This window comes from Sinocyclocheilus anshuiensis, unplaced genomic scaffold, assembly GCF_001515605.1.
Source record: "Sinocyclocheilus anshuiensis isolate Anshui unplaced genomic scaffold, SAMN03320099.WGS_v1.1 scaffold55, whole genome shotgun sequence".
In the NCBI taxonomy this organism is placed as follows: domain Eukaryota; kingdom Metazoa; phylum Chordata; class Actinopteri; order Cypriniformes; family Cyprinidae; genus Sinocyclocheilus; species Sinocyclocheilus anshuiensis.
The window spans coordinates 310,259-330,636 of record NW_015549647.1 but is presented as its reverse complement, the minus strand read 5'-3'; the positions used below and the strand labels follow the sequence as shown (position 1 = coordinate 330,636).

General features: G+C 35.7%; 1 protein-coding gene across 1 annotated transcript in view; it reads right to left on the bottom strand.

Moving 5' to 3' along the window:
- Nucleotides 1-20,378, bottom strand: part of abcc4 (ATP binding cassette subfamily C member 4 (PEL blood group)) — a 34,532-nt gene that overhangs the window by 7,488 nt on the left and 6,666 nt on the right. The window contains 19 exon segments of the mRNA XM_016449079.1: nucleotides 544-654; nucleotides 744-863; nucleotides 995-1,145; nucleotides 3,197-3,276; nucleotides 6,862-7,008; nucleotides 7,105-7,223; nucleotides 8,153-8,190; nucleotides 8,275-8,412; nucleotides 8,589-8,792; nucleotides 8,877-8,973; nucleotides 10,660-10,746; nucleotides 11,433-11,527; nucleotides 12,254-12,445; nucleotides 12,563-12,652; nucleotides 13,027-13,134; nucleotides 14,541-14,790; nucleotides 15,499-15,624; nucleotides 18,555-18,718; nucleotides 20,157-20,246. Coding sequence (XP_016304565.1) covers nucleotides 544-654; nucleotides 744-863; nucleotides 995-1,145; nucleotides 3,197-3,276; nucleotides 6,862-7,008; nucleotides 7,105-7,223; nucleotides 8,153-8,190; nucleotides 8,275-8,412; nucleotides 8,589-8,792; nucleotides 8,877-8,973; nucleotides 10,660-10,746; nucleotides 11,433-11,527; nucleotides 12,254-12,445; nucleotides 12,563-12,652; nucleotides 13,027-13,134; nucleotides 14,541-14,790; nucleotides 15,499-15,624; nucleotides 18,555-18,718; nucleotides 20,157-20,246 — 2,407 coding nt within the window.

Below are 20,378 nucleotides of genomic sequence, written 5' to 3'. Positions count from 1 at the left end.
CGATCGTCTTGTCTGTCTCACCTCACTCTTCTTGTCAGTCAGCTCGACTCACTCTCCTCACTGGAGAAATTAAGTCTGATCTGTGATGCGACTGTCGTTCGGCACGCTGCATTGAGCAGCCGCGTTCAGTTTTTAATTATAGTGTCTGTTCTTTTACTGTACTAAAAGATTTTTATTTCTATCAAAAATCAAAACGACGGTGGGGGTCGGTGACCCGGTGGGCAAGTGACGTAACCGGTGTTGCGGCTTAACAACGGTATCACCGTCAGCACTATTTAGTCTATCGCGGAAGCCTAATATATATACACTGTATATATATATATATATATATATGAATATATTCATAACATATAAATATGTATTTTTCAATGACAGTGGTTAATTTTCACAGATATTTCTGAAATGTATAAAATGCATGCATAATATTTCTCCTCCAAGTGCAGCCTGGTTTGTCCCAGTACTTAGCATTCAGTGCACTATCACTGTAAAAACCCCTTAAGCACTGTGTTCTGGTTAGTAGTGTGCATGCTATGGATATCTCACTGTCTTTAAGAAGAAGACATCCGAAAGCTGTGATGGTCACAAACACCGAACACATTCCATCCAAACGCACTGCAAACCAGCGTGAAGTGGTCAAGAACAGGAACCAGGCCTCTGCCGGAGTACACATGACATTTTAAACAACACATTATTAAAGTCAACAGCTAATCTGAGTCCTGTAAGTGGCCCATTCCTTTACCGACCCGAGTGCAGATCTTGATGAGCATCAAACGTTTGCTGAAACCTTTCCTCAGCTTTAAAGGCACGAATGGTGCAGAGGCCTTGCAGTGAGGATGACAGATGGGAGAATACAGGACTTCGAGCTGGAAGACCGCAAAATACACACAGCCATCAAGACCAGATTCACTAAACATACAGGACACACAGCAAAGATGCTCTAAAGAAACATTAATATTATTCTCAGATTTGACAGGAGAAAACTGAAGACACTCACAAGTGGATTCAATCCGCTTGACGTCTCGTGATGTCCGCAGGAAGTAGCGGCGTAGAAACAGGAAGCTGATCAACAGAGGAAGAACAGGAATCAGAATCCAAGGGATGACAGAAGACGCCACAGCAATGACTCCAATGATTTGCAGAAACACCTGTAGTGAATGAAAGCACAAAAGAGGGAGAGATATACATAATCTAAATTTAAATAAATACATGGAATTCATTTAAAGTTAAAAATAAATACATCTATTAAATAAACAAACAAGTAGAAACACTGCATCACAACGGTTGACTGCTGGGTCATTAAAGCACTTTGTGGTTTTGGTTGCTCCGTTTGACCACAAACATTTCTCAGAGAACACGGAAGAAAAAACGTCAGACTGCCATGACAGCATGACTCCACACTTTCTGAGTGAGATCTCATTTCAATTACCCATAATCCCCTGCTCTTATCCGTAACCGTGTTAATAACTTAAGGTTAGTGTTGGAATGACCACAGACTACGGTGGCACAGAAACTGACAAAACTGACATTGCTGTGCTTGTGAGTTTGGGACTCGACATTTAGAAGAACCTCAATAACGTCATAGTGAATCTCCCTTCTTAAACTACTTTTCAAGAAACCGCTTTGGTCGCTTCATCAGCGTGGTCACGTTCAGAACAAATTCCAGCATGCTGTTCACTATATAGTGCATGCCTACTACATTACAATACTATCAGAAAATGTACACGTGTTACATTTTTAATTCATAGTGGCATCACCTTGGAAATCAAATGGTTAATTTGCAAATGAATAATTTTTTTGTTAAAATACCTGTTTGGTAATCCAAACAATGTTAAAAATGATAGATATTACTTACAATTCAATCATCACACTAGAAATGGAAGATCGAGTTTAGCGCATTACATTATGGGATACAGTATATACTCCATGTATTCCAGTGGTTTTGACTCCAGAGGCCGGGGCCAACTAAAAATCAAGATATTTCTTATTCTACCGTTTTAACATTTCTTTTTCCCCCTCCCACAGTCTTGAAAAACCTGGATATACTGTATGAAGTAGCCTAATTTTAAAAGTGTGATTTCTATACGTGGAAAGGATCTTAAAAATCCATGAGAATGAATATACACATTTACACATTCTAGTGATTTAAAGCGCTAAAATATTTTATCGCTAGAAATTGCGAGTAAAACATATTTACAAAAAAACCTTATCTTTAATCCTCATGCAGTAAATCATGAACACAGTATTACAAACTCATTAGTTAAAAAGAGTGGGAACTTTGAGGAACGTTCAGCTCCTAAAACTTCCGGAATCTTGAAATGTAAAATGTACAAAAACTAGGAATGTCTATAAATTAAAATTGTAAAATGTTGACATTACATCAGGTGACCAAGAGGCAATATATTCACCTGAATCATGTTAAAAAGTTTGAGAACTTCTGGCGTAAACCGCACATTTGGCAAATGTAGTTAGTCATAATCCTGCACACAATATATATTTTCTGCAATACTTCTGGGAATCGCCCATTTACAGGTTCAGAACCTGTAATCACAATGTGACATGACATGTGTTGGGCAATGTTTCCTACATCTCAACTTTCACTAAACACATTAACAAGACGTTTTTTGGCACTAGTGTGAGAAAACGAAGAGCAAATGATAATAACTTCCTCCATGATTCCTTAAATTATATAGTGGCGTTCTTGTAAGTCTGATCATTCCATCTTGAATGCACCAATATTGATAAATAGTACAAGCAGAATAGTAGAATGCCATTCTTTAGGAACTATTCAACAATGCATGCTGACTTTGCGGTCACACTAAAGGGAACCAATAGTGAGAGAGAGGACTGTGGGAAAGGCTAAGTGACTGCAGAGTTTTCTCATCCTAAGAGAGAACAAGGAGGATTCTGCTGCCCTGCACAATGAAAAGCTCCTTAAATGAAAGACTATTGTACTTCCAACTCAGTCTGTCAAGTTTCAGACAATAGTGCTCTGAGCACATAAAGTGACGCCTGTCACCCACGTACTGACCACATTGTCATTTGCCAGGGAAAAAGCCACAATATGTTGCTGGTCTACAACACTTGGTTTACCAGAGCGAACAATGCATATGGCCACAAGTGATGGGTGTTCTAATACAGCCACGTCAGCATGTGCATATTATGTGGTGTTTAACAGACACTGCGCCGCAAAACGTACCTGGATAAAATCCACAAATGTCCACGGAAGTAAGGAATCAAGGTGGCCGATGTCTTTGGAGAACCGGTTGAGGATTCTTCCTGAAATGACAAGGGAAAAGCCATTCAGAGAACAATCAGCTTTCAGATCATTGCACAATACCAAACCATTTAACTAGATTTAACAAGACCGAAAACAAGAAACAAGAAAATGACGAAAAACTGCATCACTGTTAATTGATATTTAAAAAGCCTTCGTAAAATGCAATAAATAAATAAATAAAATAAGTTAATTACAACTAAATAAAAAATAATGAAAAGTCTCTGAAAAATAAACTGACCTTTTTAATCACTTATGATATTTAAAAAAAAAGTAATAAAAATGAATGATATTTCATGAACTAATAATTCAAGTTTTCTGTAAAGAAAACAAAAAAAATTTCTGAACATTTCAACCTTCAAAAATCAATTTAAAAACATTTTTATTAAAAATGATGATTACACTAACTTATTCAGAAAAATCTGTTAATACTTTAAAAAATGTGGCATAACCATCAAATATAGAGTAAAATTTCTACTTTTCTTGAAAATTGTATGAGTTTTTTAAAAACCATATAAAACAAACAAATCGAAAGATTTTAACATTTTAACAAGACACCAGATTTGTTTTAATATCTCTCCTTTTCTTTATCTTGGACACTCTTATCAGTAACAGTGACGAAAGCATCACTAATTATAAAACAAGCTGAAATGCTGTCAGTGACGTGCCTTGCAAACTTTTCTGTTGAATTATTTTAACAATAACAATCCCATATTGCCATTTACTTATCCAACTGGCTATGATAAATTCTGGCCATAAAGGCCTTTAACCCCTGATTTGAGTGACTGGAAGGATAATAAATGGCAGATTAAACAAAAATAATGCAAACAAAGGAGAACTCAATCAACAACGGCACCATGCTGGATATCGGTTTGTCATTTGTCAGAAATGTTTATGGCCAATCATGCTTAGATTACAAGTCCCAAAGAACTGGCAGACAACAAACACCCACTAGCGTTAACCATTCTTTATTACCAGAGACCATAGATTACCAATGAAAAAGGCTAGAGTGCAGAGACACAGGATACGGTAGTTGTGTCAACTAATCCACATCACACGCTTATGCCAGCCATAAAAGTTTCCACAAAGTGATGTGATTTCTACGAGTGCCTCCAGCTGTAATTGTGCCTTGTGGGTGCATTGCTGATAACAGTGACTCTCCGGCAGCCATAAAATGATCTATTAGACTTTTGAGACTTGTAAATGCTCTTTTGCTCATGTTATCAATAGTAACACCCCGATAAGCAACTCTCAATGACACAGAACCCAGGTGTGCTGCTGTTTGCTCTTTAGAAGGTGAGAAGAAACTGCATTATACTGGCAATATCAGCCAACTCTGTCCTGCACATTCAAATGCTGACCACCATTATCACTATAATAATATAACATAATATAATACATTTTCTTTTCATTAATTATATAATAAAACTTGGGATAATTCATATTTTTTATTTTATATATATTTATATAAATATGATTATTAAATTATTATGATTATTTGGAGATATCATTTGAAGTTACCACCAAAATAAATAAATAAATAGACTTAAATTACTTATATAGGTCAAATGTTACTGCAAATAAGGTGCAATAAAAAAAAAACATTCTAAAAGGCTACAGCTCAGATTCATGCTCCATGGCATCAATCTAGAGCATAATTTTCCAGAAATAAACACAAGAGGAACAGGGAAGGCAAAACAGTCAGTAAGAGCTGAAGGTTTGACTTCACACACACCTGGACTTCAATCCAAACACTTCACACTCAACACAGCTAATATACATCCCTGCATGAGCAAAGACCTCAAACACTGCCGTTTACTCAACACTCGAGAGTAAACACTCAAATCTAGAGCAAACATCATTGAAAGCACACCAGTCCACTTTCCTTTTCTATGTGCTCCTCCACTGAGGAAGTCTAGAAATCATTTTAAAACAACCAAAGTCAGTAACAATAGTTACCCATAAGAACTAAATTAAGGAAGTATTTGGACAGTGGACATAAATGTTCAATGATGTTTAATAACTGCAATCCTTACAAAGGGGAAACACACTGACAAATAAGAAGCAAAATGTACAATGGAAATAACATGTTTTGTTTGAACATGTACCATGATACTTTTAGCGTTTTTGAACATGGTAACCAAACCTTACAAAAGAAAAAAAAAGAAATATACGCTAACAAAAACATAATGTTTTTGTTAGTGTATATTGCTTTTTTTCTTCTTTTTTACCCTACCGCATAGCGCCATGGTGATAGCATGTAATAACACAACACATATAAGGACTACTCCAAATACCATGTGTAGTTATTTTTATTAGAATTAATCTAAGTATTGAGATTTTAAGCCTATTGTATTTTAATACAGTCAAGCTATGTTTTGTATAAATTTAGTTTCCAAAAAATTTAAAACACAGATAAGACTACATGAAAACTTTACCTTTTTTTGGGATGGTGAAATGTGTTGGCCATTACTTTTAACTTTAAATTTAAGTCATACACTACCGCTCAAAAGCAGTACTTAAAAAAAAAAAAAAGAAGAAGAAACTAATACTTTTATTCAGTAAGGATGCATTAAATTGATCATTAGTGACAGTAAAGATATTTATAATATTACTAAAGATTACAAATGAATGCTATTTCAAATAAATGTCACTGTTTCCACAAAAATATTAAGCAGCACAACTGTTTTCAACATTGATAATAATAAGAAATATTTCTTGAGCAGCAAGTCATCATATTAGAATGATTTATGAAGGATCATGTGACACTGAAGACTGAAAAATTCAGCTTTGCAACACAGGAATAAATTAAATTTTAAAACATTTTCAAATAGATAAGAGTTATTTAAAATTGTTATAATATTAGATACATTTTTTAATAATATTACTGCTTTTACTTTTATTACAGTTGTGGTCAAAATTTTACATACACTTTGCAGTATCTGCAAAATGTTAATTATTTTACCAAAATAATCATATAAAATGCATGTTATTTTTTATTTAGTACTGACCTGAATAAGATACTTCACTTAAAATATATTTACATATAGTCCACAAGAGAAAATAATAGTTGAATTTATAAAAATGACCCCATTTACAAGTTACCTGGATGATCCACAGCTGTTTTTTTTTTAATAGTTTTTAGTGATAGTTGTTCATGAGTCCCTTGTTTGTCCTGAACAGTTAAACTGCCCGCTGTTCTTCAGAAAAATCCTTCAGGTCTCACAAATTCTTCGGTTTTCCAGCATCTGTTGCGTATTTAAACCCTTTCCAACAATCACTGTATGATTTTGAGATCCATCTTTTCACACTGAGGACAACTGAGGTACTCGTACAAAAAGTTCAAACACTCACTGATGCTTCAGAATGAAAAAACGATGCAATGGAGGATTTTCTTTGTTGACAAAAAGAACTTTCCTTTCCTCTGGCAGTAACTGCACATCAACAGAGGTCTTCCAAGAACAGCACAGGATAGATAAATTGCCCAAAGGACATTTCACAGGATGTGCTGCCGTCTGCTGGTCACTTCCTAACTTGATAAACAGACAGGAATATAATAAGTCTTTGTTTGGTGTTTTTGTACTCACCAATGGGGTTGATGTCAAAGAAGCGGACCGGGGTTCTCAGGATGCTGTTGAACATGCGGCTGTGTAACGTCTCTGCTGAGCTCACCAGAGCGTTAAACATAAACAGACTGCGCATGAAGCCAAAGATGATGGTGGCTCCTGTTAAGCCTGATGAACATAGGATACACAAATCACCATTACCATTGGGAAACACATGCAACATGTCTACATTTGTACTTTGGCTGACTTCGATCATGAGCATACCTGCATAGATGCCAAGATAGAAATTCAGGTTGAGCTCTTGAGTCGTGATAGTGCCATTTGTGCTGTTGGAAGAATTGGTGTACGAGGAATGAAAGTCCAGCTTCTCCTGCTCTGTGGCCCTGTCAATCACAATGTAATGACGTTACGATAGCTGGTAAACACCAGAACATTGAAATTTGTTCAAATTGAAACAATATTCAAAGAAAACGATATACAGTTTAATGAATATAGTACACTTTAAATAATACATCAACATTACATATAATATAACGACAGCATATATATTAAAGGGTTAGTTCACCCAAAAATGAAAATTAGGCTGCGTTTTAGGCTGCTGACCTCATACGTCATTCCCCCGGAACTGCTTCTGTTTACAACAGTGGACGCAAGCTAGATACAAGTGATTATTACGTTTTGAATATGGATATTTTTCTTACAAAAACGCATCGATTTGCTACAGGAGGCTTTTGTTCACCCCCCGGAGCCGTGTGAGGCACTTTTTTTATGCATGGGTGCTTTTTATTTAACTTCTTTTGGACTGAAGCAATGCAACACCCGCTGAGTGGCATTAAACAGCTTGAAAGATCAAAGACAATTTTTAATATAACTCCAATTGGATTCGTCTGAAAGAAGAAAGTCATATACACCTAGGATGCCTCGGGGGTGAGTAAAACGCAGCCTAATTTTCATTTATGGGTGAACTAACACTTTAAGATTTAGGTTTTTGAAAAAAGTCTCTAATGCTCACCGAGGATGCATCTATTTGATCAAAAATAAATACAGGAATACTGTGAAATATTATTCCACTTTAAAATAACAGATTTTTCTGGATTCATTTATGAATGGAAAGTTCAAAAGATCAAGATTTTAAAACAGAAATCTTTTATAACATTTTAAATGTCTTTACTGTTGCCTTTGATTAATTTAATGCATCCTTGTATTCATTTATTTAAAAAAAATCAAACTGAAAATGCATTTACAGCAATTCAATGTACTTAAAAACAAAAGCTTAGCAGCATAGATATTAGAAATATTATTGATCACTCACCAGTATGAAAGCCACCAGTCATGAAGAATATAAAAAGCCTATGGAGCAGAAAACAGCATTAGCATGAATCTGTAACCGCGAGTGAGAGGTCTTTCAGTGTATAACACTGCTGTGTCTTATACCTGTGCCAGCAAGTTGAGGAGAACAAACAAAATCAGCATAATGACGTTGGCTCCAGCTCTGAAATATTTCCAGTACATGCGAAGGCCGATGGTCCCCTCAGTGCGCGTCTCCTCGGCCATGGTATGCACAGGCTCCGCCTACCCATGAGGAAAAACAATTTGATTCTTTCACCTGGTGGAACGGTCTATTTTTATGATCAGACAGTAAGTAACATCCCACACATCCAATAGATGGAGCTATGGACCCATCTGAGCTGTAAATGCGAATGTTACAGGAAAAGTTCACCCAAAAATAAATGACAAGTCAGACCTACCGGCAGCTGATCGGACTCATCTTTAACAGACAGAACAGATGTAGAGTGAGAACGGACAGGGTTCTGGGAGAGGGTGCGGCTGCGGGGGGAGCGAGGAGCCTCTCCCTTTTCACCTTCCTCTTCCTCGTCCTTCTTCAGCAGAGAGGTGAAATCCACTCCCGATCGCTGCAGCTCGGAGTATGTGCCACGTGCCACCATGTGTCCCTGAGAGAGACAACATGAGTTAATTTTAGCTCATTTATTCACAGGTGGAATGCAGATTGACTGGTCTGTGCTGTTACAGCTTACCTCCTTCAAAACCAGGATCTGATCTGCAGCCTTCAGGTACTGCAGCTGGTGAGTAACCAAGATCCTAGGCTTTTCCTTCAGAATACCACAAATACACCTGCAAGGACAATCAGTGCTCTTAACATTTACGGCAAAGAAACAGTGAATACAACAACGCTCTTGGTTCAAAAGTTTGGAGTCAGTAAGATTTTTGACTGATTTTGAAAATCTCTTATGCTCACCAGGGCTGCATTTATTTGGAAAAGATGAAAAAATAAAACATGTAAAAACATTAATACTGTGAAATAATTACAATTTAAAATAACATCTTTCTATTTTAAATGCAGTTTTTTCCTGTGATGCAAAGCTGAATTTTCAGCATCATTACTCCAGTCTTCAGTGTCACATGATCCTTCACAAATCATTCTAATATGCTGATTTGATGCTCAAGAAACATTTCTGATTATCATCAATGTTAAAAACAGGTGTGCATTTATTTGATTGGATTTTGCATTATTGTTACTTTTGATCAATTTAATGCGTCCTTGCTATATTAATGTGCATATATAAATACATAAATATATATATATATTTTAGGGCTGTCAATCGATTAAAACATTTAATCGCGATTAATCGCATGATTGTCATGAGTTAACTCGTGATTAATCGCAACTTAAACACACATTTTTATCTGTTCTAAATGTACCTTAAATTAATACCTTTTAAGTTTTTAATACTCTAATCAACATGGGTATGGACAAATATGGATGCTTTATGCAAATGTATGTTTATTATTAGTGAAACCATACTCAACTAGAACATAAAGAACTGGCTTAATTTTTAGATCTTTATAATGCATTATCTTCTTATCGATCTACCAGTTCACATTTACAACTGCGCGTTTGCTGCATGAAAGCAGACAGGCTTATTGAAAATGCTAATTCATTCTCTGCCAGCAGATGGCGCTGTCGGAATGGCAGAAATAAAGAGGTTTCTCTGACAGTAAACAAAGCAGAGCAGCAGCTGACTTCGAAACATGCAGCGCTCATATTTATTCAATGAAATCATCGCCTTTTGAAGTTTAATCGTCACATTAAGCCATATCGCAATTCTTGTCTTTGTGTTTTTAGTCGTTTCGTGAAGATGTTTAAGGACTCAGCTGCTCGGATTGATTTGGGCAGGTCATTCCACGAGGAGGGAACAGTTAATGAAAAAGTCCGTGAAAGTGATTTTGTGCCTCTTTGAGATGGCACAATAATATGCCGTTCACTTGCAGAACACAAGGTTCTACATAACTCTGAAGTAATAAATTTAGGTAAATGGGTGCAGAGCCAGTGGTGGTTTTGTCATCAAAGAAAACCTCTTGAAATCATAATTAAGACTTTCTTGCACCATTTAAGACTTATGGCCTTAAATATGATAGAACTAAACTAGACCCGCGGAAACCCTGAAACAGAAAATATACACGCAGCCTTAATCGCGCATTAATAAAATTAGTGCCGTTAAAATGAATTTGCGTTAATGCGTTATTAACGCATTAATTTTGACAGCCCTATATAGCCATATATATAGGGATGCACCGATACCACTTTTTCCAGTACTCGCCCGATACCGATACTTTTATTTTTGGTACTTGCCGATACAGAGAACCGATATTTTTATTGCATTTGTACATTTTTTAAGTATATATGTATGTATATGCCTGTTGCAGAGCTTGACTGTCCCTGAAAACTAAAAGCTGGAAAAGAACATCATGAAGATCAACAGTAAAACACAACAGGATCAGTGAAGAGTATGAACTTACTGTTCAAACAGGTGTCTGCCCACTTCTGCATCCACTGCACTCAATGGATCATCCAACAGGTAAATATCAGCATCCTGATACACAGCCCTAAAACCCACAGACAGTAACAGATATGTACAAAAAAACTAATAAAACAGCTCTTAAATATTCCTTCCCATTAGCAAATATATGCTAGTTTGCTATTTTGAAATTATTTTTTTCCATTTCATATATTTTTCACATTACAAAATGTCAGCATGTCCATGATGCAGTCTTCTGAAAGCACATACTATGCTTTATATACATTATATAATTTTTTATATTATTTTGTTCAGAACAATGTATCAGTCAAAGGGGTCATATGATGCTTTTTTAAAGAAAAGTGCTTTTGCCTAGAAACACACAGCGTCTCCCTGACATGGCTGCTTCAACACTAACTGCGGTTACTGAAACCACGCCTTCTTTCTTTGCGTGAACATTTGGGCGCATTATGCAAATATTCCCACATAGTGAGGTAGATATGTGGGGGCGTGTTAGAACGAGCCGTTTTAGGGGGTGTGGCAGAGTCTTAACTTTGATAAAGTATATCTCTTTGGTTTTGAGACTTTAGTCTTTGCAACTTCAGGGATCTTATCTATGCACAATCAGCCTGTAACACTCCAAAGAGAAAGGAAAACTTGAAATCGCATCATATGACCCCTTTAAAGTAAGAAATGGGGTTTTATTAAATTGCCGAATTTGTATAATAAAGGTGAAAAATGGTTGATTTTTCAAGGGTTAACAGGTTGGGATACCTAGCCAGGTTGACTCTAGCTCTCTGTCCGCCACTGAGGGTTGCTCCTCTGTCTCCGATCACAGTCAAATCCCCATCAGGAAGCAGCTCCATGTCCTGTACAAAACAGAAAGAACTACAGTATTAGTATACTACAGCTTACAACAACTTGAGCTTTACACGGTGGTGAAGATGTCCAGTTAATGTTTTATAGCATTTAAAGTTTTATTAAGATGTGAAGTTAAAGTTTTAAAGCAACAACCAAATACTAAAACTAGCAAGGCTGTATTAAATTGATCAAAAGTTACAATAAATGCATTTATTATTACAAAAGATTTATTTTTCTGATAAATGATGTTTTTTTTTAAACTTTATATTCATCAAAGAATCCTGAAAAATGTATCATGGTTTACACACAAAAATACTAAGCAGTACATCTGATAAGAGATTTGGAAGCAAAAACATTTCTTGAGCAGTAAATCAGCATATAAGAATGATTTCTGAAGGATCATGTGACACCGAAGACTGGAGTAATAATGCTGAAAACTTTGCATCCAAGGAATAAATTACATTTTAAAATATATTACAATAGAAAACAGTTCTTTTAGACTGTAATAATATTTAACAATATTACTGTTTTTACTCTAAAGAATAGTGTAAAACTATGTACTTAATTTGTTATTATTTAAATTAAGTAATCAGCACATGTAATTAATTCATTTGACAACCCTAATTACAAAAAGAAAACAATAAATAATCTTACTGAGAGTTTAATTTACAAGTAGATGGAACAGGTTATAAAGGCAAGAGTGAGATGGATGAATTAACTAATACACGTCTCACCCTTTTGAGCGCACAGGCTCTGAGGACGCTCTCATATCGCTGGGGCTGCAGCTCCTTTCAGAACAGTATGTTGCTCCGAATGGTTCCTGGAAAAACCCAAGGCTGCTGGGAGGCGTATGTCAGCTCACCTTTGACCTTTATCACACCCTTTTCTGCTGGGAGCTCCCCCAGAACAGTGCTGAGGAGAGAAGACTGCGGGAGAGAGGTGAAGATTAGTAACTAATAACACTCATGGCTGCCATGATCACTTCTATTTAAAATGCAAACCTGGGAAAACTGAAATCAGAGAATGGAATTATTGTGACTGACCTTTCCCGCCCCCACAGGACCAATAACCACCAGAAGTTGACCTGGCTTCACATTAAAAGACATATTTTGTAAAGTTGGCGCATCCAGAGTCTGTGAAGTAGAGAGGGGAGAAAATATATTAATTTTAACATGAAAGAACTAACTTAACTAAAAAAAACAAAAAACTTTTCAAACCATTTTCATGATGGGTGCATGTACAGAACCACAGAGGTAACTATTTGTTCATTTGAGCATGATCTTGTAAGTATCAATACTAATTAACACAACATATACTAATTAATACATCTATTATAAAAAATAAAAATAAAAAGGTGAAATACACAAGGAAGCCAACCAAAAAAAAACCACTCTATGACTGAGAAAACTTAAGTGGGAACTATAGCAGCTTGTAGTTCTGCATTTCCAAACTCATAACTCGGGGGAATGTGTGTGTACTTTCAAGGGCCTGGTCACACTGAACTCACCTTGTCCCAGTAGCATATGAGATCCTGTATCTCCACAGACGCCTCTTTCTTATCCTCCTGAGTAAGTGGAACGTGGGATTTCACAAGCTCGTCGAGCAAGAGGAACTTCTGCATGTGAGAGAAAGACCACAGATACTTATGATGCATGAAGACAAGACCATCACACAAAAAAACTGCTGTAATGACACTGACAGTGTAGTCGCAGTATTTTGGAGTTTCTTTGGTTGACACAAATTAGGACTGTCCGACAAGTGGAAGAAGTGGGTTCAATGTGAGGTCAAATGGGAAAATTAATCATCTGCTTTGTATATAAAGGCTCCTTTCTCTAAGCAGACACTCCATGATTACAAAATCTGCAGGTTCATGACTTACGCAACATTAGCTGTGTCAGTGGGAACTTTGGAGTAGATCTAAAATGAACCCTGAAAATGACACCTGCAGCACTTCAGCACAACCAGACGAGCCAGAGATTTAGAAGCTGTTAGTCTTGGCAAATCATCTTTCATTTCATTTATTTATATCGAAAGTTTATTTAGTACATTTATGCTGTATGACATATATAACAAATATACTTTTATATTTATATTTGAGTTTGTGAGCATCAACTTGCTCATTTCTAACATGCAAATTTCTGTCTTCTTTTTCCTTATTTGTTGCATATTGATACATTTTGGAATTAATAAAAAAATAAAAATAAATAAAAATAAATTATAAATTTATATATATAAAATATATATATATTCATAGCAAACATACACATTATGAAAAGAAAACGGGAACACGGTCGCTATCATGTTGCATGTAAGTCCAGTTATCAGCTTGGAAATTAAAATGATTTAGAATTTTTTAGTCAATTTTATGTACAAATTCCTTATATACTGGCAGTCTGATCAAACAATATGTCATAGAAGAAATGTTAACCACATTGCATTATGGGATACACTATTACATGCAGTATGCACTGTTTTTTTTCTCAAGACTGTAACAATTTCCGTGACTCTCCCAGACCTGGAAATCACAATTTTAGGTTTTCCAAGATATGGGAACACTGTAAATTCACAAAGATTGGCATTTACATTACAGTTCAAGTGAACCAATTCTGATTTTTTCCTCCCATGTGGCACAAAACGTCTTAAGCAAAAAAAAGCGAATGGATTCTCAGACTGGTTTAGACCTCATTCCTATGTGTAAATAAATCTAATATGAATCGCATACGTGCATTTGCATCTGCCAATTAAGCAGACAGATCCGATATTCCCCTGTCAATACGAGTCATATGTCAATAAAAAAACAATGCTGAAGTTTTGTCTTTTGAAACTTTGAGTGAGCAAATGCTTATATTATCATTTTATCTGAGTCCAATGCAAAGCATGCCGTTTTTACTTCCTTTTCAGCCTAAGCATTTCTGGGTCTGTATGTTTACTTTGGGTTGCAAACGCAGCTTAAGCAGCGTGTTAAAAAAATCAGATATAGTCATATATAGTGTAAATGTGGCCTAATGATGGCGGTCATACCTTGATCCTCCGGATGCTGATGGCAGACTCGGACACTTTCTCGATAGCAGCAGGGAAGAACAGAGTAAAGGTGAGGCGGACGGCGCTGTACAGCGACATGGCCACAAACACACGGCTGGCAGAGATTTTGTTGCCCACCAGAACATACACAGTGAACGTCACAAACAGGATGATTTTATTCGCCGTAAAGAACGAGGCCATGTTCAGTCCTCGGAGGTAAGAGCTGCTCATGATTTTTGAGATCTCCTTCCTACAAGAAACAAACAAATAAGAGTTTTTAGCTGTTTATGACCAAAAATCAAAAAGAGTATTATGTCTTAGAGATGGATGGCCTTGCATAGTACTTTCCAAGGTCGGTTTGTACAATAAAGTTCATTCTGTCTTTTTATAGTGAAAAAGACAGATTATAAGCAGAACCACAGATAAGATTGTGGCATTGCAAGGATAAAGCTGAGATTTCATGGATAAACATTATTAAAATCTTTACACTTTTGACATGCTGACATTCACCCAAGTCCTGAACCACAGTACAAAAATACGTGAACAACCGGTTATAGTCATGAGTTTAAGGCATTGGATTGTGCTTGAAGTGCATTCTCAGCATTGTCACAAGGGATGCTTTAGTCGTCTTCAACAGTCAATGTTCACTTTTAAGACAACTACTCATGGCAGAGCAGCAGCTTTGGTAAACTCTTGCGAAGCAAGTTAATTAAACTGTTGAAACTGTTTCTAGATAGCTATCTAAATAATAACACATGCAGTTTAATGGCACAGGCATTTTCTATCACTCCCTTGATTGACTGCAGATAAAATAAAATCACTTCAAGAACTGAGCTCAAAAGAAATATGTAATGGCTATAAAACCTTTGGCAATTTGCCGGCTTCAGTAAAGAATTCGGCTGACCTATGTCAGAGCTACAGCAGTGTAAACAGACTAAATAAGTCTATATCATTGTACCTTCGTACATCATTAACCAGTGCTGCGAATGGCTTCTCCCAGGCATACATCTTAATTATACGTATTCCAGACACCACCTCATTCATAGTGCGTATCCTATTGTCAGTGAAGGCTGCGGTTTTACTCCTGTGAGAGAGACAGACAGAGAGAGAACATTTCTGAGCTATATTCTAAAACAAAACAATTACTTCTTCAAACTTTCATGTTTGTTAAAACATGTCCAAGAATTAGCATCTTAAAGGGGTCAGTTGATGCGATTTCAATTTTTCCTTTCTCTTTGGAGTGTTACAAGCTCTTGGTGCATAAAGAAGATCTGTAAAGTTGCAAAAACTAAAGTCTCAAATCCAAAGAGATATTCTTTATAAAAGTTAAGAGTCAGTCACACCTACCTAAAACGGCTCGTTCTAACACGCCCCCACATATCTACATCACTATGTGGGAAGATTTGCATATGCGCTGCCAGGATTTGAACAATATGTTAAGCTAGGACCAAGAAAAGATAATATTTTGGACAAGTGCTTTGTGAACGTCAAGAATGCCTATGTATCTAAATGTAGACCACCAATCCTGAATTCTGATCACAATGTGATGTACATGATTCCAGTATACAAAACAAAGTTAAAACGGGGAAAATTGGAAAAGAAAGTAATCAGAGTATGGTAAGATGAAAGCAGAGAGAACTTAAGAGCTTGTTTTGATTGTACAAACTGGGAAATTTTCCATGATGGAACATTAGATGAAAGAACTAAAGTAATCAATGACTATATTAACTTTTGTGGTGCAACTGGTAATACCCACAAAGAATATTAAAGTATATCCAAACAATAAATCTTATGTCACCAAGGATATTAAGGAAATTATAAATAGACGGAATGTAGCATTTAGAAATAAAGATCCTAAAGAACTGAAAGAGACTGAAAAAGAATTAAAGTAAAATGAGGAAAGCTAAAGAAGCTCAGAGTGCTTAGAAGCAGCCTTTAAAACCAAAAACAGTAAGAAAGTTTGGGATACCATGAAAAAGATGACAGGTTTATCCTCTCCAAACAAATGTATTGTAACAGACAATGAAGTCAGCTTTGCTAATTAACTAAATACATTTTTTACAAGATTTGAACCCACAAGCAACAATGAACCAGTTAACATCGTATCGTCTTCCTCCCAAAAGATAGTGATCGATGTTGCGGAAGTTAGGAAGACATTTCGGTCTGTTAATACTAGAAAAGCTGTTGGTCCGGATGGGTGTGCGCCGAACTTCATTAAGAGCTTTGCTTGTGAGTTAGCTCCAGTGTGGCAACCAATCTTTCAAGCTTCCATTGACTTACATATGGTTCCGACAATATGGAAAACCTCAATCATAAAACTGATACCAAAAACACTCTGTCCAAAGGAATGTAAAGATTATAGACCCATAGCCCTCACTTCAGTAATTGGCAAAAGTTTAGAAAGAATACTACATAAACACTTGTTTAATAATGTCAAAGGGAAACTTGATCAGTGTCAGTTTGCATATAAACAAGGTAGCAGTACCGAGGATGCAGTGGCTGCCTTAGTGCACATTGTTACTAAACATCTAGACAAATGCAACTCTTATGTTAGAGCATTATTTCTTGACTTTTCATCTGCGTTTGATACTATTCAAGTTAACACCCTTGTGTCTAAACTAATACAGTTAGACGTGAACCCATACTTAATTAAATGGTACCTCTCTTTTCTCACCAATAGAACCCAAAGGGTTAACGTGAACAATGTCCTGTCAACAGAAGTAAAAACAAATGTTGGTGTACCTCAGAGGGTTGTGTAAGCTCTGCTATTTACTCTGTATACAGATGACTGTCGAGTAAACAGGAATGAATAATGTACAGAATGAGGAAAATAATGTGTTTTTTTAACCTTAAACCGCATAAACACATTTCATTACACCAAATACACAAAATAAAGTTCTTTTTAGCAGCATCATATGACCCCTTTAACATTGCCCTGATCAACCATTAAGTATATAACATGTGTTGGTAATAACATTTTCTTCTTATAAATAAAAAATAAATACATTTGGATAAGCTTTTTAAATCATTAGCCAATGACACCTAATCAATAATATGACAAATAAAGCTCTCAGATCGTAATCTTAAAATCTTCAAACTTAATTTTTGATCTTGATCTTTTAAGACATCAACATTTAAAAAAAACATTTTATGAAAAAAACATTGTATAAATGCTTGATGTGATGGAAATTACAGCAGGACTAGGGGAGTTATCTTCTTTGTTTTTAGAGAAAAAAAGAAAAACAAATTGTACACAAAACTGAATTAATTTGGTATTTATAAGTTTAAGGAAAAGTGCAAAATAAATTGTCCTGATTTTACCATTTCTATTTAGGGAGATTACTATACAGTCAAAAATAAAGAAATTCTGGAATATTTCACCTTTCATGACTCAAGTATTTGATTTTAAAATAATTATATATACATTAATTTTCCTTTAAAGTAGCACAATTTTTTTAATCGTGTGACAAAAGTTTCTAATTGATGAATCATATTTAGTTTGGCTCTGAACCTCAGAAAGAGTGCATAACCCCAGAAGGAAAGAGCATGTGGTGAAACATGTGACTATGATTTATTGTGTTTTAACACTGCAGTAAGACTGATCACCACAATAAATTCTCGTAAATTACTTATTTGGAGATGATTAACATCTCATTATGGACAGAGTAACTACCATAACAGAAAAATACACCATCTTCAGCATGCAAAGTTCATTCATGCACTTGAACTGTTCTTTTGAGCTATTAATTATTTCTATATTACGGAAATCAGTCCAGACAAACTGTCATTTGAACAACAAAGCTCATCGAAAATATCACAACTCATTAAAAATATAAGGGGTTTTTAAGAGATGATAAAAGTGTTTTCACAGATGTTTTCTGAAGTGTCTGAAGCCTACTTGACACTATTAGCCATGACATGAAGAGCATCCTGTGATTGTGATTAAACCTTTCAACTTCTTATGATTGTTTTTCCCTGATCCATTTTTTTTTCAGAGTAATCCTGAGATTGTACCTGTACTTTGAAAACAGCTTCCCAAACATGGTCTGAAGTGGCATAAGAAAGATTAAAACTGCCATGCCCGCAAGGCATGATACTCCAATCTCTTGCCAAAGCAGACCGATCACAGCTGCGGCTTGCAGAGGCCCCACCCACAGGAAGTGCAGAAAAATAGTCACCTGGGAAAAGAGATGTGAACAAAACAACAGACAATTATATCATACCACTTCACTAACCAAAAAATGAACCAAAAAAAAAAACATGTTATTACCATGGGGGATGTGGCACTATAGTAATACCATTTTTTGACATGTACAAACACAATCATTTAAAAGTTTGGGGTTGATAATTTTTTTAAATGTTTTTAAATGTCTTTAATGCTCACCAAGGCTGCAATTATTTTAACAAAAATACAGTGAAACAGCAATATAGTGAAATATTATTACAATTTAAAATAACAATTTCTATTTGAATAGACTTAAAAATGTAATTTATTCCTGTTATGCAAAGCTGAATTTTCAGCATCATTGCTCCAGCCTTCGGTGTCACATGATCCTTCAGAAATCATTCTAATATGCTGATTTGCTGCTCAAGAAACATTTATTATTATTATTATCAATGTTGAAATCAGTTGTGCTGCCTAATATATTGATAAATATTATAAGTAATATTTGTGGAAACTGTGATACGTTTTTAGGATTCTTTGAGAAATAAAAGAAATTTAGATTATATTTTTTTTTTACATAAAATCAATATCTGTATTCCATCATCAGCGTTCATTTAATAAGCCCCTACATAGTGGCACAAAACCATGACGTATCATGTTGTAGTTCATGAGACAATATTTTAGTGTAGTACTTGGGACACGGTGTACTGCTTTTGTAATATCATATTACAAACAGTCCCAGAGATTATTTTTAGAATCTACAAAAAAAAGTAGCTTAAACTTCAAAGTTCTAATTTCGGGTAACTTGGTCTGAACAAAAACGGAACTTCCTGTAATTCTTCATGGAACCCCTCTGATGTCTGCTGGTAAATGCAAGAGAAACGCTTCCAAATACTGATGTAGAACAATGACATTCCTACTACAAATACACAGAATAACTGTTCAGACAGAATGAACATGGTTTAAAATTGTCATGCGTTTACTGAGCTGCACAGCCAACACTTCACATACAGTAACTATCCATCACATAATGATAATAACTCTGCTGGAGACGCCACTGGATTGATTAATGGGTGAGTTATATTGTATGTCAGAAACCACAACACACAAAAACTGTTTAACTAATCATTTTAATTTTCCAATAACCCAAAGTCAGATTGTAAATGCACAAAAGGTTAAGATGACCTATTTGAGACCTCGCCTGGTACTCTGAACGCTGGCCAATCTGTTACCCAGTAACACAAGCCCTTTACAGTAAATCACTCGTGCTGCCTTTGGCTGTTTTAACTGGAAAGTGAACTACACAAAACAATTCCCTGACCAAACAAGTGCCATGTTTAAATCCATTAAAAAAAAAAACCCTGTGAGTGACCTGCTTCAAAAACAGGAAATGGACAGCCGGTGACTGTAACACTTAAGAGGAAGACAAAAAAGTTATGGAAATTTCCTACCTCATCGAACTTGCTGACGTCATTCGACAAAAGGTTAACAATCTGCCCAGTAGTTGTCTGGCCCATAGCTGTGGCACTAAGGCACAGTGCCTAAAAGAAGAATCGAATCAAAAGGTTTGTGGGAGATACCGTGATAAGGAATTACCCTCAGCCAAGCCCAAGAATAAATAAATCATTCCTATTGCTTTTATCTACAGACACTTTATAAAAAAAGTGTGTGTG